The sequence below is a fragment of the Zootoca vivipara genome, chromosome 7, assembly GCF_963506605.1.
Source record: "Zootoca vivipara chromosome 7, rZooViv1.1, whole genome shotgun sequence".
Classification (NCBI taxonomy): Eukaryota; Metazoa; Chordata; class Lepidosauria; order Squamata; family Lacertidae; genus Zootoca; species Zootoca vivipara.
The window spans coordinates 76115838-76141090 of NC_083282.1; the positions used below are offsets into that span (position 1 = coordinate 76115838).

Below are 25253 nucleotides of genomic sequence, written 5' to 3' on the forward strand. Positions count from 1 at the left end.
TAGTCCAAAAACAGCTGGAGACCTAAATTTAGGAAACCCTGGGCTAGATGCCCACAAGATGCCTGTTGGACCTCCCAGGCTGAGATTATCTTTCTGTTGGTGTGGGATTAGACAAACCTCTAGGTTGCATTGTCATACACAACCAGTTATCAGTCCATTAGTATTGGAATCAGTTAAGTCCCACCTTTTCTATGGAATCATCTTGAACCTCTTGCCTGCTAAATTTCCCACCTGCAATTTGAGAATAATAAACCCTAAACTGGTTCCCATGAGAAAGCAAAAATAAAGATGAGCAAGAGCTTTATAAAACTGTGTTATATACATGAGTATCAGCAGCAGGAAGAACAGCAGCAGCAGTAGTATAAGCAGTAGTATATTGGGTGTGTGTGGATTTTTAAAAACAGAATATTTCTATGCGTCTTCTTCTTTGGTGATCCATCATGGCTGAGTAAGATTGTCTTGCATGAACACGGTCTTAATGGTGTGCCTGTAAGTGACTGTGGAGGCCAATTCTGGATCCACACGTCCTTCCACAGTGGGGACATAGGTTTCCATGTTGATCATGCTGAGGATTTGCTAAACATGCCTTCGTTTCTCTGCATGCTATAATGCTGTAAAGAATTTCTGTCTAAATTTACTTACAGCCACGAGGTGGCAGTAGACACCCAGAATACTGAAAGTAAGATAGGAGAACTATGTCCTTTGCCAACTTCCCAAGAATGTCAAATAACTGTCTCTTTAAGAACCTTTATGCGAGTTGCTGGTGGCCTTTCCTTAAAATTTCCTCTGATACAGAATCCTTAACTTTCCCCATAGAGGCAAATCAGAGACACAGCTGACTTAAAGAACGTTGTTTTCTCATTTATCCTCTCTACCTGGTCTCTCTCGATTTCAACTCCATTCTAAAAATCAAGCAGGTTTTAAACTTCCTATTTCTAAGCTCTAGGTCCAGGGCCATGATGCAATATTCCTCTGCTGCTTGGATTTCCTCTCCTATTCGGAAAATCAAACTTCCGAAGTGAAGCTCTGCATAGTCTGGGCTGCAAAAGCTCTTTCCTCTGGGCACAGAAAGCCCAAATCAACTCAGCAGGCTTGAATACGGCTGGGCTACCCTTGCAAGCTCACGGTCAGCTGTGTCTGCTTTCACCTCTCTTAACAAAAGATCTCTGTGGCTCAATAGCAGAGCCATTTGCTTTGCATGCAGACGATACCAGGTTCAATCCCTGGCACCTCCAGGCAGGGCTGGGAGAAACCAGTTTGAAATTCTGGGGAGCTGCTGCCAATCAGTATAAAGAATACCAAGAAGATGAACCATACTGGGCTGCGTCAGCATGATGAAGTTTACTGTGGTCACACTCCTGATCAATAGCTGTTGCTGGCATTGTTTCAGGGGGGAGGGCATAGCAAAATGATATCAGAGTGGCTGGGGCAACCCAGTATTACGAAGGTGGAGGGAAAAGTTTGACATATCTTTTCAGTGTTGGCCCCTCTCATTTTTAGTAACATTTAATTTGACTCTCGCCAGATGGCTTTACACAAGCTACTCGTTCTCAGTCCCCATCACCCTCCCTTTATCAGCAGCACTGGGATATAATAATAATAATAATAATAATAATAATAATAATAATAATAATAATACTGACCTACCTTTAAGGATTATGCCAAGGCCTACTGAAGAGAGTATACAGTATGAGAAATGCTACATAAATACAAATTTATATCTGAAATATTTAATGTCGCAATTATTTCAGCCCCTCTCCTAATTACTCCTCACACTGAATCATCATTTCGTACTCTTTTCAGCACACTGAGCTGATGAGTTCGCTCAAGCTTTTTCACCACCTGGGACTCAGGCTTTCCACCTGAGGTTCAGCCAGGTGAATCATAGCTCAAGGGGGAAAATAGGTTCTAATTTATGGAACATTTGACTAAAATGTGGGAACTCCCTTCCTTTTCAATACCAAGAGGAAGTTCCAAGGAGCTACACCCAAATTGTTATAAGAAACAAAGGGAGGCTTTCTTAGCAAGAACCAACTTCCTTTTGTTGTTGACCTTCTTCTCTGCATGCATGAGCTACCAACTTTTCTTTTCTTTGAAATATGTCAATACTGAACAAAACGTTATTTTTAAAAAAACACCCAACAACCAATGGGAGATACATGTGTAAATATTTGTACAAGTTGAATGGAGGAGAGGGTATTTGAATATATATATATTTAAATGATGGCTTCATTTTCAGCTTCAAACTGCTATGAATGCCTATAACCTAAGCTAGTTGGTAAATCCAACTGGCTTTTGGGTCCCTTTTTAGATCCAGGAGCCAATGCATTTCTCTCTCTCTCTCTCTCTCTCTCTCTCTCTCTCTCTCTCTCTCTCTCTCTCACACACACACACACACACACACACACAGTCATCTGGTCATCTTTGGGGAACCTCTGGTTCTCCAGATGTTGCTGAACTGTAACACCCATCAGCTCTAGAAAGCATGGCAAGTGGCATGGGATGATGGGCACTGATGTTCCAGGAACACCTGGAGGGCCAAAGGTTCCCCACACCTGCATTAGGTTGACTCCCTCACCAGCAATAGTGTAGTAGCAAAACAGGGAGATGAGCTGTTGTTTCTGTGTTGTGTGATGAGATGCCAGCAACAACACCTGGAATAATTACAACAATTGCACTGGAATAGGAGGCATTGCTTTGTAAGAAAAAGATAAACGTTGCATCAATGCATCTGGCACAAGCATGATCAGCATTCAGGTTGCTATTAACTGTTCTTTAAGTACTCATCATTCACACCTGATTACTAGTATTCACCTGCCAAGCCATTTCCTTATATCTCAGAACATGGGTAAATGATGATTCTCTCAGGAAAAAGCAGAGGGACTGAAATGAATCCCACAGTTTCCTTATCCTAGGATTTCCCCCACAACATTCTTTCTGCATAAAGCAGAAAGGTTTGAATTTCTGATCAACAATGGAAGAGCTGTCCCATTTCTTACCACTGAACGGACACTTCATAACTATTTAAAAATTTTTTGTTTATTTTTAAACAACAACAAAAAAACAGCTCTTCCACACACCACAAAAATTAACATATTAGCACAAGTCAGCCATACCTCATGCCTTCAACATAACTTATTCTCAGTAAATATTGAATCATCTCCAAAGAAGAAAAATTACTTCCATATGTTATTATTCCAAATCACATTAATTTGACTAAGCACTAGTCAATAATTAATTAACCACCCAATCAAATAGTCAGCAGTGCTAGGGCTGCCAGACTCAATAGAGGACAGGACTTCTGTGCCTTTAATTGCCCTGCTCGCTTTTGAGTCTGGAAACCTTAAAGAGAAACCAGCAGACCCTTTGTTCTCCGGAAGCTAGTTTAAGCTTTCTCCCAGTGCTGATGAAAATCCCAACGTTCCTGGAACTAGAAAAAGTTTGTGGCCCACAAAACCTCTGCCCATCCCTCCACCCCAAAACACAACAACAACAACAACAACAACAACAACAACAACAACAACAACTTGCTGTTGGCAGTAGTTTGTTTTTCCAAAAAAATAAAATAAAAATCTGGCCACTATTCTTCCTGTTATTAAATTTCTATCCTGCCCTCCTTAAGCAGCCACAACCAGGTAGCAGAAACAATCCAATTAAAAATAAGATAAAAACATGTGCCATGGTGGTCTACTGTGCTGCTGCTGCTGCTGTGTTTCTGCAGGTATGACTATGTGGTGTGCATATCTGACAAATGTTTGTGTGCTTAAGTAGCAGTAATGGGCCGTTAACATGTGGCTCTCAAAGAGTTGGCCAATCTCGAATGAGGCTTTTGGGGCTGAAAATATTAAACCTCCTTGTTGTCCAACAAACCAATGAACCACTGTCTGTGCATTTACTGCATGAACAAAATATTGTTTGGAAAGGCACTTGGGTTTCTGACACCTGTAAACTGAGATAAGCACACGGTTAACTGAGGATTTGGAAAGGTTCCAATAAATTATTTGCCTATGCTTGATCTGCGTTAAGTACCATAAGTGATGATATTCTGTCCCACTTAAGTATAACTTTTTCAGTATAGTCTGCCCCCCACTTTAAGCATGTTGTTGTTGTTGTTTAGTCGTTTAGTCGTGTCCGACTCTTCGTGACTAAACTTTAAGCATAACTTCGTCAAATTAAGTGCCTCCTGATTTTCCAGAAGCTGCTAGTGAGTCCTTGCAACTGTGCTCACTGTTCCAGGGTGCTTCGTTCAAGAACAAGTTAATGGAACAACAACTCAAGCATTATTTAAAGATTATCTGTAGTGCCACAAATTCCAAGCAGCAAGAGTAGCTGGCGATTTCACCTGAGAACCAATGATTTTATTCACCTAAAAATTAGCTTAGCACTTACTAATCAGCTTGCAAGGCAAATATAAAGGAAGAAAATCAATTTAAACTCCCTGTTTGAAGCTTGTGCCAGGTCATTACCGAGAAAGCCTGATCTGCTGAATAATTAAGGCTCTGCATTTGTGGAGCGAGGCGAAGGAAACTTTACAGACGAATAATAATTCTGAGCTGCTGTTTTGGCTCTTTTAATCTATAATTAGACTATGCACTTCAAATATAGATATTAACCTGACTCAAGTTTAAAAGGAGAGCCTATGGAACAGGCTATGTCAAAAAAGCACCCGGGCTTTGCCAAGGAAAGTCAATCTGTCTGGGAGGCAACTCTGGTTCAATGTCAACAGCGGCACCTGTCGTTCAACCCAAGAAGAGAATATTACAAGCAAGCAGCTTTGCAGGCCCGTCCTAGCCATAGAGGCTAGTGGCGCGGAGAACCACAGCGCCGGGTGCCGGAGGGCGCTGGAAGGGCGCCAAGTGAGCGCAGGGTTCCAACGATCTGAGACAGTTCCACGAGCTGAGAGGCTGCGCCGCGTCTCTCTCCTTCTCCGAGGACTCCACGCTGCGCCTCCTTCTAGTTTCCCCAGCGCTGGGTTCCGCTCAGTCGAACTTTGCCACCAGCGCACGCACAGCGCCCAAGCAGCTCTTGCTGATCCCGCGGTGCGTGCGCTGGTGGCGGAGCTTGACTGAGCGGAACCCAGCGCTGGGGAAACGAGAAGGAGGCACAGCGCGGAATCCTCAGAGGTGGCCTCCCGCTGCTGCTGCGGTCCACTTGGCACTCCCTTGGAGAGGCTCTGGAAGGGGGCGCTGGAGGGACCTTAGCACCAGGGCACTGGATGGGCTTAAGACAGCCCTGCAGCTTTGAGAACAAACAAGTCTGCCCAACGCAATTAATGATGCTGTAACACCCAAGCTCTGCTTGCTTGCTCTCCCATCAGCACACGATGCTCCATCGTGTCCCTTGCCAGCCCTGCCTTCTGCACATTAGTCAAAGAGATCTGAAAGAGGGAGCTGCTCTAAGACTCTTGATCATGCACAATTCTAAATAGCACAATGAGCCCACTCACAAAGAACAGGCTCCATGCTACAGACTTTCCTGAAGGAGAGTTGGGCCATGTCAAGCACAGCTAGGACGATCTCCATGTTGGTGGAAGCAGGACCAGAGGAATAAACCATTTCTACACATGTAGCTTTGGGTGCTGTCACTTGTTACTTCTTTGATACACAGCTGCACTTGGAAGGCTATTATTCTGTTGCTCAAAAGGAACTTGACCTCACAGGACTAGAATGACCTGTGCAGCCTGTAAAGTAGATTCCCAAGTCAGCTTTTTGTGCAGCCTGCCAGCTGCTGTACTGCTACTTTTGAAGCAGGCACAAGCATTTGGGTGTGACCTCAGTTGTGCTCGTCATAGCCCAGAAGTAAAGTTGGGCTTCTAATTAACTCCGGGGTTTTCTTTAATTTTATTTAAAGCTTGGCAAATGCTTGGAAATTATCCCACGCTCTTTCATACTAATCTGATCATACTTTTCTTTCCTATTGGATTTTAACTTTAGTTTGTTCTGAATGTCGTACTGTTTTGATTACTGTAAGGTGTCTTGAATTTGATGGGAAGTTTGGGCTAAAGCCTTTCAAATAAACACACAGTATATACCTAACAGACATGTAAATTAGAAAAAAGGTTTTAAAAGTTGAGCAAGGTTCACATAGGTATTTGAAGTGCATGAACAATCCTGGGCCAGGATACCTACAGGACTTTCTCCTTCCATGCAAGCCTGCCTACCAAATAGGTTCTCCTTGGCAGCACAGGTGCAGCTGGTAAAGACATTGAAGCCTTCTTAGTGGCTGCGCTTAGTTGTGCAACTCCCTGTTCAATGAGGCTCATCTTGCCACCCCTTCTCGTTTTGATGGCCTTCCGCAATTTTGCAATATTTCTTATTGTTGAGATGTCATTTCTGATTTTTCAATATGTCATAAGCTACCTTAAGCACTTTATTTAAAAATATGGGGTTTGAATACACAAACCCACACCCACCCACCCACACCCACACCCACAGTCGTACCTTGGAAGTCGAATGTAATCCATTTTGGAAGTCCATTTGATTTCCAAAACGTTTGGAAACCAAAGCGCGGCTTCTGATTGGAACCTGCAGAAGCCCTATCAGACGTTTGGCTTCCAAAAATAGTTTGTAAACTGGAACAGACACTTCTGGGTTTGCAGCGTTCGGGAGCCAAAATGTTCGAGAACTAAGCTGTTTGAAAACCAAGGTACGACTGTGTGTGTGTGTGTCTGTGTGTAGTCTAATTAGGTTTTTCTCCACCATGCAAAGATACAAGAAACTCGACCGTTTACTTACTCTTCTTGGAGAAGAGCTTCTTTCGCCGCCCGATGGGGCTCAGCTTGTATTCGTTCTCCTCGCAGTTGCAGTCCTCACTGTTCCTGCTGTAGTACTTGGGCATGAGGTTGGAGACTCCTTTGCTGCTTCCTGGAGCTGTAAGGCTGGCCATCCCTTTGCATTTGTGCAGCTTGAGCCTCCCGCTCGCATCTTCCATGCACTGCCATTTCTGAAATGGGAGGGAAATGTTCCCAAAATGGCATGATAGAGGCAAATGTTCTTCTAGGTACTTTGGACATTCAAAGTTGGTTGGTAGTATTCTCAGAATATCAAATAACCATTATCTGTCCTACAGCAGATGTTGTTAATTTGGCAGAAACATTATAGTGGTGTAGAAGATTTTCCAAAGACTAAACATAATGTTGCATGTCCAGGTTTAACCAACTCATCAAAATGCAACACTGAAGATTGTATTGTGCAATATTATGCATGCTTACTTAAAAGCAACATCCACTGTATTTAAGGGCCTTCCTTCCTAGTAAGTGTGTTCAGGTTTGATGCCTTAGCGTGAAACTCTGTATCTACTTTTCTGAGAGTAAAGTCTATTGAACTCGGTAGGAAATACTTTTCGGTAGACATTATTGTTTTGTTAAAGTCCCCCTTCCTTAATAAAGACAGTTGTTGATAGCTCATATTCCTATGCCTTGGTCATATGAAGGAGAAGTGAAAATCTCCCCATTTCAGCTGCTATGAAAACTTAGGATATGTTTAAAAGATACTTAAATCCATCAATATCTGCAATGGCTTTTTTATTTAAAATGAAATGTTAAGCATAGCAAAATTATCTGAAATTTTAGGTATGAAGTGGTTAAGACTTCTAGGTGCTTTAAAACATTGACACTGTATGAGATTTAATGAATTTTAGCGGGACTTCAATGGTGAGAATTTGCAACATCCAATATTGTCAACTGAGAAGTTACATGAACATTGCAGTCATAAACTTTAATTAGCATCTCTGCCTGAAATTGATTATTACTAGTACAAGTACAAAAGGATTGTAAACAATTATTCCAGTTCATTGTGACAGAGGCAATACAGAGTAGAAATAAATTCAAAGCATGATGTGAAATGAAACCAGTATGGAAACAGAATGAATTGTGGTGGTGGTGGTGGTGGTGTTTTTAAGAAGAGCAACAAATTCTATTTGTAATATTAAAAGCTCTTAAGATAATGTGCCTACTGAACATTAAACAAGATGAACAAGATAAATAAGGCCAATATTGTTCTCATTTATAAGACAAGGAGATGGAACTTGTTTCTAAAGTACCTAGCCTCCATATAATCTAGGTTTTTATAGACAAGACCAGCCCCTTAGTTTGTGGCCAAGAAGCTACAGCGAACCACTATGAACTTGCATTCTAAACCCCTATATAACTGGCTCCTGATGGTCCATCTCTTTAAAACAAGCAAGTGGCTTCATTCTGCATCAGTAGCAGTCTGTGAACTGTCTTCAAGGGCAAAGATGTAACAGAAGTAAAATCTTACACCAGGAGTCAGCAAACCTTTTCAGCCATGGGCTGATCCACTGTCCCTCAGACCTTGTGGGGGGCTGGACTATTTTTTTTTGGGGGGGGATGAACGAATTCCTATGCCCCACAAATTACCCAGAGATGCATTTTAAATAAAAGCACACATTCTACACATGTAAAAACACCAGGCAGGCCCACAAATAACCCAGAGATGCATTTTAGATAAAAGGGCACATTCTACTCATGTAAAAACACGTTGATTGCCGGATTTAGAAGGCAATTGGGCCCGATCCAGCCCCTGGGCCTTAGTTTGCCTACCCATGTCTTACACTCACAAAGGCAACATGGGCCTAGCACTGAAGGCACAGATGCCTATGCAAACAGAATTCACATAAGTATCAGTGGACGCAGAATGCTGATTGGTACGTGTGTATGTGTTGGAGGGGGGAGAAAATTGGGTGGGGGGAATGGAATATCATGGTGGATGAAGGAGGGCATAACCAAATGACTGAAACACAGGCGCTCTCTGCACTGCAACTTTTTGTTGCAGATCCGTCTTGCTTCCTGAAGAAAAGATTGTCTATAGGTGATACACATCAAATGGACAACTATTGAATGGAATCAGGGAAAAATCTTGATGGGAAGGGCAATAATGACCATGCCTGTGCTTTTTTCTTTCATCCAAGTCTGTTGCTATTTAACCTCCGAAGATGATTTGTTGGGGGGGGGGGGGGAGAGGCGAAAAGATCTTGTGATTCGATTCAATAAACAAAATATGCAATAAAACAGACATATTTCAGTTTTAAATATTAAAGGCTGTCTCTGTTGGTGTTCCAAGTTATGCTGCAGTCTAAAAATATTACCCTCTCGGTCCCAATTATTCTGTTACAAATTTCTGGATTTATGACTCTGTACCATTGGGAAGGATTTTCCAAACTTCTTGTTCTTGTTTTCTGAAGACAGGGACACAGCTCTTACTTGAAGCAACTGTTTACAGCTGGTCATGGCTTTGAGCTAAAGTAGGACTGCATACGATTTCTTTAATTATGTAAAGCAAAACATGGTTGGTTTTGGGGCAACAGCTTTTCCCTGCTACCTTTTAGTTGCGAAGAATAAATACATTTTTCTGCTGCCAGTTCTTGTTGAAACCGGTTACCTCCAGTCACTACTGGCTGTAAAATGGTTGTATTACTGGCACAAACACCTGCTTGGGTAGTTCTTTGTGATACCACTGAGGACATATCCTTCCTAATGCTCTACACTTACACAAATGTAAGCATTTTAAAACTGAGTTATTTAAAACTAACTTGTTCTGCTTTTCTTTTCTTTTTTCTTTTTAAAAAAGATCTTCTGGAGTGCTTTTCTGCAGCAATGTCTGAGTGTTTGTGCAACCAATGCAATTTTTAGGAAGCATTAACTGAACCACAATTAGCACTCATAAGCTGCAAATATCTGAAAAATCGATCAGAATCAAGGAAGAAAGTATAAATCATTTCTGCAATCATAGAGATTTTTCAAACAGCCCCTAGTGTGATGGTATCAATTTCTGAATAGGAATTTTCTTCTTCTTTGGCGATCACTCGTAGCCGAGTAAGATTGTCTTCCATAAACACGGTTTTAACAATGAGTCCGTAAGTGACTGTGGAGGCCAAATCTGGATCCACATGTCCTTCCACAGTGGGGACATTGGTTTCCGGGTGGGAGTTGATCACAGTGTGGATTTGCCAAGCATGCCTTCCTCTTAGCACGTTTCTCCCTTGCGTCCTGAGTTCGAGTGTCTTCAAAGTCCATGACACCTTTGGTAAAGGCTGTTCTCCAACTGGAGCGCTCGCAGGCCAGTGTTTCCCAGTTGTCAGTGTTTATACTACATTTTTTTAGATTTGCCTTGAGACAGTCTTTAAACCTCTTTTGTTGACCACCAGCATTACGCTTTCCATTTTTAAGTTCAGAATAGAGTAGTTGCTTTGGAAGATGATCATCAGGCATCCGCACAACATACCAGTCCAACAAAGTTGATGTTGAAGAATCATTGCTTCAACACTGGTGATCTTTGCTTCTTCCAGTACACTGATATTAATTCACCTGTCTTCCTAAGAGATGTGTAAAAATTTTCGGAGACATCGTTGATGGAATCTTTTGAGGAGTTGGAGATGGCATTTATAAGTGGTCCATGTTTCACAAGCATATAGTAAACTTGGTAGTACAATAGCTTTGTAAACAAGCATTTTGGTTTCCTTGTGAATGTCCCAGTCCTCAAACACTCTGCACTTCAATCAGGAGAACAATATTTTCCAGCATTACACTATTGAGTTGGATTTGTGGCGCTGCAGAGGGGTTATTTTGTACTTGTTGGTGCAGCACTTTGGTTTTTTGGATGTTGAGTGATAGGCCAAGCTTTTCGTAAGCTTCTGCAAAGATATTTAGGATGGTTTGGAGGTCATCATCTGAGCGTGCGCACACTACGTTGTCATCAGCATACTGAAGCTCTATGACGGAAGTTACGGTAACCTTACTCTTTGCTTTCAGCCTGCTCAGATTGAAGAGCTTTCCATCTGTTCAATATATGATTTCTACTCTGGTGGGAAGTTTCCCTTCAACAAAGTGAAGGATCATGGCAATGAAAATAATGAATAGAGTTGGGGCAATAACACAACCCTGTTTAACACTTGATCCCACTGTGAATGTTTCACTTTGAGAGCCATTGTTATCTGCGATTGTTGCTGTCATATTATCATGGAGGAGCCGAATGTTGTTTACAAATCTATCTGGGCAGCCAATTTCTGAATAGGAATACAGTACTGAACATGTGCCACATGCCTCTCCCAAAAGTGCCAATTAATATATGCAAAATAGCTATGGCCCTTCTTGAAGCATTTTACATACTGTGCCAGTTTTGTCACCTCCGTGAGAGCCCCAGTAAATTCCTACTATATTACCCTATAAAGTATGCAAGTCAAAGGTCTCAGTCATTTTTACTGTGTCATGCATGAAGAATTCCTATATAGTAGAGGAAAATCACAAAACTAGTATATTACTTTGGTCATCTAGTGACATCAAACAGGCCCTATATTCACACTCTGACGCCTTCGGCAGCCATGAGGGCATAACTTAAGAAGGAAGCAGTCAATCAGGTTTTGGCAAGGGTAAAGGGATAGGCCTGGCGGCTACAGATAATACACTGGGATGTGCCAATTCCTTTGCTCAGCTCTGCTAAATTCTTAATGCAAGTAAGGTTTATTTAAATGCAATTAAAAGGGAATCTGCCCCTTTGAAGTAGTGCCTCACTGTTAGTAGCTGTAAGCAACTATGTTCCCCTGTAAATGCATGCAAGCTTCTCACTCCCCCACTTCATTCCAATAACACATTCATTAAAGCAACTCAACAGATGCAGCATGATAAGATTAATAGCTGAAGAGAGTCCAGCGAACTGCAGGAAATTCCAACTGTTGCTAACACCCCCAATAAAACCATTTCTGAGAAAGTGTTATTAATCTCATCCCTCACATCACTGACTTATACTGATGAGTATATGGAAGTCATATGGTCTAAAATCCCAAATAGCATTAAGTCTTTATTCTAGTAATGGCAGCCAGAATTTGCCCCAAAATGGGAGGAAGCAACAGCTGGCTACTAGGCAAACATATTTAGCCAGAGTTTGCATGCTATTTTAACTATGGTATTCTTTTAAAAACCAATACTGTTTCAGACTTCAAAGGCATATGGTATTAATTTGTTTCATTTCTGGAAAGAATGTGGCACTGGGCACAATATTATGACAAAAGGTCAAGAGAACTTCAAGAGGTCACAAATTTCATTTTGATAGTATGAACAGTTAGGCTTGACTTCAGCAATCCTTTTTACATGTCTGAAGAATATTGTGCATATTTTGCTAAAACATTTCTACAAATATTTGAAAACTGTCTGGCATAGGAAGATACTAGTTTTGTGATTTAATATTGCAATTCATACCTTCTATTTAAGTGTGGGTGTCCATCTTTCGTTAAAGTTTGCATAAACTACCAATTTCAGAGTACGACAGAAAGAAATCCTCTTTTCCCAATAAGCTCACATACCATTAAGTCACCTAATTTCCTTAGCGAGTCGTGCTCCTTTAACATTCGCATAGCCCCCATTGCCAGACACAGACCAGATTTTGTATTTCTGTTGAGAAGCCTTGACCTTCTTCCAAATCCCCTGCCTCCACACCAAGTGGCTTTGCATCACTGCCCTTCACCGCTTTCCTGCAACTGCAGCAATTACAGATGTTAACTCAAACTCATTACTTGGGGCTCCAATCAGGGATAAATAGCTGTGACCTTCCTGGAAGGATTTTTCTATTACTGGATGCAGTTTGCTTGTTTCGGTAACTCGGAACACAGTCTTAATCTTAGAACACTGTTACATCAGCAAAAAGGCACAGAAACAAAGAATACAATCCTAAACACATTTATCCAGAAGTAAGTCCCACTGAACTCAGTAGGGCTTCTTTGTGAGCATACATGCATGGGATTGTGCTGTTAATCAGTATAGCCAGCCTAAATTAAAACACATGGAACACCACATGGCAGGCGCGTAGCAAGGGAGGGGCGAAGGGGGCAGGCCACCCCTAGCTCCACTCTGGCGGGGGCAGCGTGCAGGGGCAGCGCCCCTGGCCCGCCCCTCACCTCCTCCACCCAAGCAGGAAGAAGCAGAGTGCGCTACGGAGCGGTTTGCCGCTGCCGCCCTGCCAACCCGGATGGACTGCGCATGTGCGGACATGTGCAGTCTGTCCTGGCGCGTGCATCATGCATCGTGACATTACAACGCATTCATCAGGACCACACTGCGGAGCAACGCCCCACCCCCAGGGGGTGCCACCCCGGGCAGCCAAGCGGCACCGTTCGCCACTGCCACATGGACTGGGTCCAAAGGAGGACTTTGCTCTGGTCCGCTCCTCAGAAATAAAAAGTGCAGATTGCCCATTTACTGGCACCACAGTTATTTTCTGTTTCTCCCACTCCCCCCGCTTGGGTTCAGCTAGTGCCTACCTTTCTGGGGGTAGTCACTTGGTGTGGATGGTCTCGGCCACCATATTCAGGGCCCTGGGAGAATTTTTCCATCAGCCTAATTGGCCTCATCTGAAGGTTTTGCCTTTCTCATAGCAATCGTCACAACTCTGGTGGGTTAGGCATTGGGTAAAGCCTTTGGTCAAGGTAGGAGGAGAGGTTGCAAGTTTCTGCCTGCCCCTCTGAGGAAACGGGGTATCCCATTAAAGGGATCCAGGAATAAGTGCTTCTGTCCAGATGCCCAGGCAGGGGCTAAGGCCATAGCAATCAGTGCAGGCAAGGAGGCACCTAACCTGATGTATGTCATAGGGTCTCCCCAACTCTGGATCAATTCCTAGAAAACATCTAGCAGGCGGGCTGGTTGATATAGGACAGGGGTCAGCAAACTTTTTCAGCAGGGAGCCAGTCTACTGTCTCTCAGACCTTGTGGGGGTCCAGACTATATTTTTGGGGTAGGGGGAACGAATGAATTCCTATGCCCCACAAATAAGCCAGAGATGCATTTTAAATAAAAGCACACATTCTACACATGTAAAAACAAGCTGATTCCCGGACCGTCCGTGGGCCGGATTTAGAAGGCGATTGGGTCGGATCTGGCTCCCGGGCCTTTGGTTGCCTACCAATGACATAGGATATGCCCAATGCCTAAGCCACATCCCTTTACATATGTAATCAATAAAGTTGGGGCCAAATTCAGTGCAAAAGAATGTTGTTTGATCTCAGGTGGAGGGGCATGCCACTTTGGCACGCAACAGGCCACTGGTCCAGATGGGCCTTTGGTCTGATCCAGTATCTCTTCTTATGTTCTTAACATAGCAAAGGCATGGAGTTCTATGCTATTCAGCATAAAAATGTCACATATTTAACCTCTTGCACCTCAGATTTACAATTCGCCTCCTCTGTGCTTGAATGCACTTATGAGTACGAACGTGTCCTTTATCACGTATGAAAGCCTTGCAGCTGAAGACAGCACTTAATGTGTTTCACAAAATGGACTCTAGCACCGATAAGCTTCTGCCGCAATGAACTTGCTGGCTTTAAGTTGCCACAAGTCTTTTTTTTCTTTTCTTTCCAAAAGTGTTTTGAAAAACTAACCCAAAAGCCAAACCTCCAAAGTGCAGTGAATAATTTATTTGAGGAACAGGGGAGGTGGGGAATCACTTAAGAAATAACCAGAGTGTTTCGTGTAAGCCACTCATCCTCAAGGGCAATTTTGATCCCATCCTCTCCTCGGGGGGGGGGGGGGACACTCTCTTTATACTACTCAGAATATGCTTATCACCTTGTAAAAAAACACTTTGTGGTGGAAGAAGTGAGTTGCTGCCTGAATCTATCCACAGCTGCAAGCAAGTTTCAGGGAAGCATAAGCTGGGTTTCAGGGATTCTTCAACGGTATATCAAGGGGCAGCTTCAAATATTCGCTTCAATCAGTCACAGGAACAATCAGGAACAGTTAAGAAGAATACTCTGGAAATGTGATTCTCCAGTCTCACACACCAGACTTTAAAATCAGATCGTTAATTAGTTGTTTAAAATGAAGGGTCTTATAGGTGGTGTTCACAAGTTTCCAAGGAGGGAAACTCTGTTGGTTATCTGCCACTTATCACCAGCAAGTACTTCTCTCATCTCATTGGAAAGTGTCCTCTAGTGCCTGACAGACAATGGAAGATGTAGACGTTTCTGTTGTACAAAGAACCGTTTGTAGACCAGCAGTGAGGTAGAGATGTTCAAAAACAGTTATGGAAGCTTTCAAAAAGTTTGCAGAATGCCAAAGACAGAGAGCTGTCAAAGGCTGGAGTATGGACCTAAAACAACTATTCATCTGACACAGTGAAACTGTTCTTGAGATCTTATACAGGAGTTACACAACTTCAAGTCATTTCATCCTTCCTATGCAGCACCTGCCTGGTTTATTAAGATGACAATAAGTATAAAGCTCAGTTCAAAGTGCTGCTTTTGACCCAGAAAGTCCCATGGCCCCAATATGAGCTTACTCAGACCCCTTGGTCTTCACCAGAGGCCCTGCCCCCAGATGCCCCCTCTGAGGGAAAGTTGGAGGGTGGAAATGAGGGAGAGGGTCTTCTCAGACAGTGAGGTCTGCCTGGTGCCATCATTAACATCCTTTTGGCACCAAGTAGAAACCTATCTTATCTCCCAGGCATTTGCTAGATTATGATAACTTTGCTGTTTATTGGTTACCGTATATGCTTTTGCTGCTCTTTTGTAAGTTTTATGGGCTTATTGCATGGTAATGTGCTTTTAAAAATCTATTCTGTGCTTTATGCTCTTAAAATTGTGTAGGTTGCTTAGAGACCCCTTAAGCGTCAAGTGGCCAATAAACTGACCGTCATCCAAATTCAATACAAGAATGAATTCACCCTGAAAGCCTTCCAGTCAAGTGGATGAAACCACAGGAACAAAATCGGTATAAACTTTGCAAAATTATTGGAACAGAGTTTTCACTCAACTGTTATGATGATGCTACTTCTGGGAACGCTGTACAGATGAGAGATGTTACCGTAACTGCCTTCTAAAAGAGCTTACTAATCAGACAGAAGTGTCTGTTTCAGGATGCAGGGCTGAGAAAGATCTTTTTCCTAAGGCTTTAGAGCACTGTTGCCAGTCAGGATAAAGCTAGACAAGACAATTGCATGTTCATTACACCTCAAGGTTTGCTTGTCTAGGGGTGTGTGTGTGTTGTTGTTATCTTAAATCAAAAGCAGTCACAAGAGACTGCAATTCTGAGCAAAACACCTGCATGGTGAAGTGAGAGAGAACTGCTCTTTTTTTTCCTATGCTGATTTTTCCGCTCGGCACCAGCTGTTTTTCAGGTAGCTCTGTTTCTTCCCTCCTCCAACCCACCCCTTAACATGGGAAAGCTGTGGGGTCGTGGTAGTTATGATTAGAATAACTGCTGGAGGAGAAAAGGATTTAAGAGCCTTTCCACCTAGCTCTGGCCTGCCCCTCTATATTGTAGCTTCCCGCAACTGCATTTGGATTTAAGTAGTGATGGGAATCTCTGGAGGAGAATGCATGGGCAACAACTGCCCAGATGTGCAGTATCCATGGGTATGGAATGCAGATGGATCTGGTGTGGCAAGTTCTACCTCCAGCTGATATGCATTCAATCCAGATGTCTGTAAAGGGGCCTTGCATGGAGGGCTCTATGCACAGGTTTGGGAACTGGCGATAGGTGTTGCATGAAACACAATCAAGAAACAGCTTTATGCATGGGTGCCCTTTACAGACGTCTGATGCCCATGGATTGGGAGCGCTGCTACGCCTGATCTATATGGGTTTACTGAACTGGCAGATAAAGTTAGCCAAGACCAAAGATCTTATTCTGTATAAAGGAAGCTCCCTACATTCTGATGCATAGCTACACAAATCATATAGATATGCATATCTTTGTGAAACTAAGCAACGTTAAAAAAAAAGAAGTGATTTTTTTTGGGGGGTGCGCTACAGTATATAAAAAACCCACCATAAAAGGTTAGCTATACAGAGATGTAAGAGCAGTTTTATCTTTCAGACATATTCTCCACACCCCACAAAGAGACTTGTTTTTTTTTGTCTAGACAGAGCAACAGGTGCCTTGATATATGATGGGGAGGGTGACTATTTGAAAATCAGCCCTGATTCTAATCAACATGATTGCTACCGGTTTAGTTGGTGTCTTTGTTGCTCAATTCCATCCCATGCTGAACTGCCCAAATAAATTCACACTGAAAAGCCCTAAAACAATCCTTCCATTCCTTGACGACTAATACATCGATGACAGTGGTTTTTTATCATTTCCCTCTTTGCCAGCAGTAAGGTTATTTTTACTCACTTTCCACCACATAAACATTTTATTACCTTTAAAAGAAAAAGAAAGGGAACAGGCAAGGTGACATGTGCAATGCTTGGATGGAAGGCTGTTTGCCGTAAGTAATCTTGAATAGCCTGTAACAATCAGAGGGGGTAGCCAAAGACAAGATGCCCTACAGATCTTGTTGCACTACATCTTCCATCAGCCCCAGCCAGTATGGTCAAAGGTGAGAGATGATGGGAGTTGAAGTCCACAATGTCTAGATGGCACCATATTGGCTACCACTGTTCATTCATAAAGAGTCGGTTGAAATGTTAGCCTGTATAACTGTGAAAAAGAACCATAGCTCAGTGGCAAAAGATCTGCTTTGCAGGCAGAAGATTCATTCCATAGCATTTGTAATTAAAAAAAAGGTCAACAACTTTTGGGTTGTCCTGGTTTTTACCTTTTGAAATATGGCAACCCTAAAACAAAGTACTTAACTAAGTGACCAATTGCATTGCAGATAAATCTGTTCTGCCCCCCCCAAGCCTGTCCCCTAAAATAAATCCTGGCTCCACCCATGCCTTGTTCTAATTTATTACAGAATGCCAGAAGGAAGAAGGTCTAAGGGCAGAATGGAACATGAAACACAAGGTAGATAAACTGTTAAAAATATCAACCTTGTGTTTGACTAGACTTGTCACATTGGCCATACACACACAAGTTGGAGCAACCCCGGGCAAGACTCTGGCTTCTGTGCTCCCCCTTCCCATATCCCCTTGTGATGGAAAGGACTTGAGAAGCTTTTAGTTTTACTAAATGTTGTCAAAAGTACTCTCCTGGCAATGTGGAAGGTAGGAATGTGCAAGTCCCAGTCCTCCTTGGGCTTTTCCCAGCTCAAGAATGTACTGCCCAACTATGGTTTAGTGAAACCCCCCCCCAGATATTTTGGAATACAACTCCCATCAGCCCCAACCAGCACAGCCAATGATCAAGGGTGATGGGAGTTGTAGTCCAAAATGTATGAAGTGCACCAGGCTGGGACACACACAAAAACAATCCACTTGTACCTGTGCCTAAAAATGTGACACAAAAGGAAGTGTGGATTAGCCCTAAATGTGCCCCAAAAGAAAAAGCTAAGCCAGCTTTTCTCAGGATAACAAATAAAAGAAAACAGGTGGACAATTTTGGGGACACTGAAGCAGAATACAGAAGTGCCCTGGGACTTGCATTAAGAGTTTGTACCAAAACCATGCAGCAATAACTTCATTTACTGACCCTTTTCTGTACACCTGGACTTTTAAAAAAGGAAATGAATATTAATATGAAAAAGGAAGAGAACGTGAAGGTCTACCAAGCTGAATTTGAGAAGGAACTGAAATAGAGACATAATTCAGCTCTGAAATGTTTCTCCTTGTTTGACTAAGATTCCAGGGGAAATCTTGGCCTCTTGCCCTGCCGATACATTTTCCGCTACTGCTGGAAGAGTAACAGAAAGGAGAGCTAGCTCTAAGATATTCAGTCCATCTGTTGTAAGGTGGATAACAAAGTAAAGGAGCCTCCTAAATCCTTGCCATGCCTTAGACTCGTGGTGCGGATGCTCACCTGCCCAAGCTGTTCACAAGCACTTTGATACTCAGCTCGCTGGCAGAGGTCTTTCACCCGTTGGTACTTGGGCAGGAAATTCTCTTCTTGAGCATCCATTTTCTCATTCTCTCTCTTGTGTAACAGTTTCCTGAAAAGGGAAGAACAAGCACAGCTCTGTAAAGGCTGCATCCTCATCCAAGAAGTTGTTCACATAATCTTTGTTCATGAAGAGTGAGCACCATCTCTACCATACTCCATGGAATAACGAGTGAGGAGCGGTTGAGCGCTAGCCATGTGGCCATTCAGTGAGGAGGGCCAGGGACATGGCAGCAAGGCCAGGATGATTTCCAGGGCCCAGAGACCCCTGGCAGCAGGCAGGGAAGGATGGGGAGCCAGGAGTTGGGCCTGCCAGGACGCGCCTGGGCAGGACGGGGATCTCCATGGAAGGTGGCGCCTGTTTGAGGGTGCCTAGTTCACACACCCTGAAAACTGTGTTCCTGGGACCCCTGCTCCCCCCAGTATGCCCGTGCATAGGGCAGTATAGGATACAATCCAAAGAAGCTTACTGGGTGACCAGTCACACTCTCTGAAGCTTTACCAATCACACAAGGTATTTGGAAGATTAAAACGGATAGGTGGGACATCATGTTCTCTGCTTTAAGCTCCTTGGAAAAAAGGCAGGAAATATAGGCAAGAAATATTTTTTTAAAAATGCATTTTCATTAAGTAGGAAAGTAGACTGCCTATTTCATGTGTCTCTCATAGATTTTTTACAGCAGTTCCAATGAAAATGAAAAATGCCAACAACAAAACATTGAAACTACTAATATATGACTTTGCCTTTTTGATGAATTAAGTAATTTCACAAATGCAGCATGAAAAAGACTAATTAACGTTCTTGCCAAGGTACAACTCCTCTTTTGCTGCAATGAATCCTTTAAGACAGGCTTCCTCAACATCGGCCCTCCAGATGTTTTTGGCCTACAACTCCCATGATCCCTAGCTAGCAGGACCAGTGGTCAGGGATGATGGGAATCATAGTCTCAAAACATCTGGAGGGCCAAAGTTGAGGAAGCCTACTTTAGGAGGTCAGAACTCTCCAGAACAAAAAAACAACCACCACCTATCACTTACCCTCTTTCCACCAAGAAGGAGTCCCTCCAGACCTTCATCTTCTTTTTCAAATGGAACCTGGAAAAAACCAAACTTAATTTGAAAGTCGAACTAGATCTGGGGACCCTAACAGGATTTGGCTTCTCCCTTAAAGATGTGTGATTCGAAAGCAAATGGCAAACATGTATTTTCAGCCTCAGCTATGAGATGATATGGCAACTTTTTCTTGTTCACTACGGCAAGGCCTGTATAAGTTCCACAAAATGGGATAGAAAAATACCACTGACTCACAGCCCTGTTGCAGACATATTGTTTAATCACAATGGCTTAAAGTACTTGGCGAAATGTTGGGCTCTCTTTAATGCATTTCCCATCCTTACCTATTGACCGGTTTTTCAGAATCCAGCAGCTTTAGAATGGATTTCCCATCCATGTCAGGTGGAATGTCCAAGCCAGCAATGTCTAGAATTGTAGGAGCAAGATCGATGTTCAATACAATGTGAGGATTCCTGAAAAGAAACATATTCACAAAACCTTTTTCAAACATATGCAATGGTAACCCCAACGTAAGGCCGCAGAAGACACAGAATACCAGAAAGGCACCCATGGGTTGACATCAAATAGTTGGAAATAAAGCACAATTACATGTTGAAGCTGAATATGAGAAGCCATTTACAAACTAAAGAAAGGTCAGGGGAGACTACCTCGGAAAGTGGTGGACTCTCCCTCACTGGAGATGTTTAAGCAGAGCTTGGATGGCCCTTGGGGTCCCTTCCAACTCTACAATTCTATGAAAAAGAAGGAAGTGAAAAAGCTTGTGACCTAAACTTCTCCACTGTTTTGAGAATCAATTCTTGTCTTGTAGTTCAGGTTACCTCAGGTTTTACTGAAGAGTTTTACTGAAGAGGGAATCTTGCTCTGGCAGTTTTAGGAAACAGTGGGTTGTTCTAAGTTAATGGACACTGATAACTTAGTTTTATTAATTTCAATGGGTCTCCCCTGAGTAGGACTAGCACTGGATAACCCAGTGTAAAAGATAATATTGGCACTCACCGAAGTGGGGTTGTGTAAGTAACAACAGATATTGTACTACACTAGACTATTGGTCCTTCTACACTAGTGCAATATTGTCTGTTTTCACTGTTTGTGGCTCTCCAGGGTCTCAGGCAGAGGCAGAGAGAGAGGCCACCTGATCCTTTCAACTGGAGATAACAAAGATTGAACCTAAGAGCTCATGCATGCAAACAAAACATGTATCCCACCACTGAGCTATGGTGCCATCCCTTGGAACAGGGAGTCTTTGGCTGTCCAGATGTGGCTGGGAGGCCAGCTCCCATCAGCTACAACCAGCATGACCAATGGTGAGGGATTATGGGAGTTGCAGCCCAACAACTGCAGGATGTCATATAGAGGATGTCATATAGAAGAAGGAGAGAGATTGTTTTCTGCTGCTCCAGAGAAGCAGACACGGAGCAATGGATTCAAACTACAAGAAAGAAGATTCCACCTGAACATTAGGAAGAACTTCCTGACAGTAAGAGCTGTTCGGCAGTGGAATTTGCTACTAATGAGTGTGGTGGAGTCTCCTTCTTTGGAGGTCTTTAAGCAGAGGCTTGACAGGCATATGTCAAGAATGCTTTGATGGTGTTTCCTGCTTGGCAGGGGGTTGGACTGGATGGCCCTTGTGGTCTCTTCCAACTCTATGATTCTATGAACATCTGGAGGGTCAAAGGTTCCCCATCTTTATTCAAAGAAATGGCCCATCCCACTACCCACTGGGGATAGATTTAGAAGACAGTGGAAGGGTAGATGGCAGCAGGGGGATGGTAACAGACATCAGGCAAGCAAAGGTGAAACAACAACAAAACAACAACAACAACAATGTTCTGACTATCAGTCGAATAAAGTATATTGATTGATTGATTGAACAACAACAACAGCAACAACAACAACAGAAGAAGAAGAACTAAGAGTAAAGAAAGCTCATTTTGCAACAATGCTTAATACTCGGTATCCAGGAAATCAGATTTGCATAAATTTTAAAAGGAAATCCCCCTAGGGTGCAAATGAATAGAAGAGTCACACCCTAGAAAATTTCCCTTCTAGCACCAAACATCTGCAAGGTGGGCTTGGTGCTTGTGCTTATTCAGTTCTTAACAAATCACTAAGTTTGAGCATTCCTTAACACTCAGATAAGGCCATAGCTTCCTCACCAGTTTCTCCAAACCTGTGAGATCCACACTTTATCTCCTTGTCATTAAGAGGGGGGTGGGTTAAGTGGATATTCCAGTGGTATGCTGCATTCTGCACATGCACTTATAAACTCTCCTTAACATTACCGTCTGAGCAATGGTACAGCAGCTCAATTCCAGAGCTAAGCATTCCAAGCCCCAATTAGGCCCTGCAGACTGTATGCCTTAGAACAGGGGTCAGCAATCTAAGGCCCATGGGCCACAAGCGGCCCACAGGGGTAGTTTAACTGGCCCAGGAGCCGCCCCCAAACCGAGCTGCCTGCTCAGCAAGTCCCCATGCACTGCGCTAAACCGGCGCAGTGCAGTGCAGGGACTCACTTCTGCAATATCAGAAATTGCGTCTGCGCTCACGTGTGGTCTGGCCCACAGTGGGATCTTCGTTGGAGTGAACCAGCCCAGGTGAGGTAAATCTTGCCGAACCCTGCCTTAGAACTTGAAAATTTAGCTTTGTCTCTGTATTGCTACCCCCCTCTCTGTGTACTTCCCTAGGAGCTCAGAACTTCTGGATGCTTGTCCATCGGTTCTGGCTTGAGACTTATGCAACCTATGTGAGTTGAGCTATACAGTGCCTTGGTTGTACTTTGGACACAAGGAACTGGATCTAGAAGGTAGGCTGATGCGCCTGCTTGTTGATCAAGCACTTTTGCCAGTTGGGGATCTGAAGCAGTGTCAGTTCTGAACTCTGCCATAAACAGCGTAACGTTTGCTTTAAGGGGCACCTTCAAGCCCTCCTTCCCTACTTGCTGGTGTATTGAGAAGGCAGTGAAGACCCAAAGGCCAGAGCTAGACATTACAAGTTGTGTCTACTGCTGAGAGCAGCAGCTATGGAGATGGGTAATTATCCCCCTTCTATAACATCTAACAAAACTTAACCCACATTTGGATATTATGAAGCTCTTCGTTTTTCCACCACAACACCAACAGCCAGGAAAATATGCAACAACGTGATATCACAGAAGACATACACACAGCTGTCATTTTCAGCAGCAGCTGTGTGCTTAACACAACTGCTCGTTCTGCCCATAGCCCTACATTATCCCACACACTCTCATGGGAGGATGAGTGCAATTTTTTTAAAACTTTGTATTATTTATGGGAACAATGAATGAATCTAACACTCACAAAAAGGGTTGCTTTCCTCAGGATCCAAGCCTTTATCACTTTGGGAAATTATTTAGGAATACTATTTAGTTCTATATTTTTTGTTATTAGATTTATGTACCGCCTTTCTTCCAAGGAGCTCAAGGCGGTATAAATTGTCCTCTTCTGGCCCTTGTTTGTTTTGGGGGTTGTTTGTTTGTTTGCATTTTTAGCCAGCAGACTTATTTGTCAAAAACCACTGGTTGGTCATCACAAAAATAATACATTTTGGCATTTATTTTTTTCACCTGAGATTGCTACACTTTACATACATTATCCTGTATTCCTCAAATCCATCCTGTAGGGTAAAGGTAGTGACTGAATCTGGTGTTGCGGTGCTTATCTCGCTTTACTGGCCGAGGGAGTCGGCGTACAGCTTCCAGGTCATGTGGCCAGCATGACAAAGCCACTTCTGGCGAACCAGAGCACTGCATGGAAATGCCGTTTACCTTCCCGCTGTAGCGGTGCCTATTTATCTACTTGCACTTTGATGTACTTTCGAACTGTGAGGTGGGCAGGAGCTGGGACCGAGCAACGGGAACTCATCCCGTCGCGGGGATTCGAACCGCCGACCTTCTGATCAGCAAGCCCTAGGCTCTGTGGTTTAACCCACAGTGCCACCTGCGTCCCTGTACCCTGTAGGGTAGCTCAGTATTATTATATCCATACTGCAAACTGGGGGAGGCAGAGGGCTTGGGGTCGAAAGAACATGGGTGCCTTGTTTCAGACCACCTACTTGAGTTCATGGCAGAATCAAAGTTCAAAACCAGAGCCTGATTCATAGCCCAGTCCTTAAATCAATAACTGATACTAGCTCCAATTAAGGTACGTACTTACAAAAACAATACAAGCAGAAGAAAAAAATAAAGAAACTAAGCCTTAAAAACAAAAAAACAAAACAAAAATTAAACAGATCTTTGAGGACAAGAACACACTTGCCATAAATTTACAAGGAGAAATTACAGTTCAAAGACAGAGCCATATGGATAGTTCTCTGCTTCTGCACAGATTTCCAGCTCAGAAACACAGCACAGCAAGGCAGCAGCATTCTAATTTGCAGCAATGAATGAGACCGCTTGTGAATTACTGGATTTGAAAGCAAACAAACAATGACAAGAACTGAAGATAATACATTTGTTCATCTGCTTGACAAGTGCAGCTTAATTTTAATTACTAGTTAATGCAGTGTAGCGCATCAGGGTAAAAGTAATGAACCTATGGTAATGAGACCTCACTACAGCAACTGCTATTAAATCAGGGTTGATAAACGGGGACAGTCAGTGATTAGTTTATATGAAAAATAGAAGGTGCAGCTCACATTAGCAAAGCTGATACTGAAGTGGGCATTTCCCTCCTTATGGAAACAGAAATTCCATGTTTGTACCAATTTTACAGTTCATACATCACCTTTTGGAGTGTGCGTGAACCAGTTTCTCTACGGGGATGAGCTCTGACTTATTGTGTCTTTAGATATTGGTTTTGACACTCAAAAGACCCTGAAAGAGGAGGCTCCTACACAGCCAGGGGCGTCTTGCCCATAGAGGCAAGTGGCGCAGGGCACCAGGGCGGCAAGTTCGCACAGAGTTCTGGAGGGCACCTGGGAAGTGGCAGAGGCTGGACACGGCACCTCCCGGCATCAAGCCCACTACCCTCATCTGCCGCGCCAAAACAGCGCTGCACCCGGAGGCTCCGCCTGCCATGGCCACCAAGGCACGTGTGCCAGGGAAGAGGAAGAGGCTGGGTGTGGTGCCCTCGCCTGCTGCACTGAAGCAGTACCGTGCTCAGAGCCTTCGCCTCTTCCCCGCCGGAGGAGCCGCCCTCCAGCCAGTGTCCGCCTCCTCCAGGCCCGCAAAGCTGCTGGCAGCGCTGTAAAAAGGTCAGCAACTCTGGAAATGGAGGGCGGGTGGGGCGGCAGAGGGATCTTTGAACCACGGCGCTGGATAGGCTTAAGATGGCCCTGCGCACGGCATAATTTGCTGGCGATTTAAAATGATGGGGTGTTTTCAGGATCTAAAAAGAAGCTACGAAGCTACAAACAGGTTGCTTTCAGGGCTAGGGGCATGCCAAGATGGCAATTCCCT

General features: G+C 43.4%; 1 protein-coding gene across 8 annotated transcripts in view; it reads right to left on the reverse strand.

The window, feature by feature from the left end:
• Positions 1–25253, reverse strand: part of SULF2 (sulfatase 2) — a 294763-nt gene that overhangs the window by 20428 nt on the left and 249082 nt on the right. For 7 of the 8 annotated variants that reach the window (XM_035124105.2, XM_035124104.2, XM_035124103.2 and 4 more), the window contains 4 exons: positions 20161–20289; positions 19802–19858; positions 18686–18815; positions 6735–6942 (listed from right to left, as the gene is read on the reverse strand). In XM_035124105.2, the coding sequence (XP_034979996.1) occupies positions 6735–6942; positions 18686–18815; positions 19802–19858; positions 20161–20289 (524 nt within the window). Of the gene's footprint in view, positions 1–6734; positions 6943–18685; positions 18816–19797; positions 19859–20160; positions 20290–25253 lie in introns of those variants that run through there. The other variant, XM_060277289.1, reaches the window with a different exon arrangement.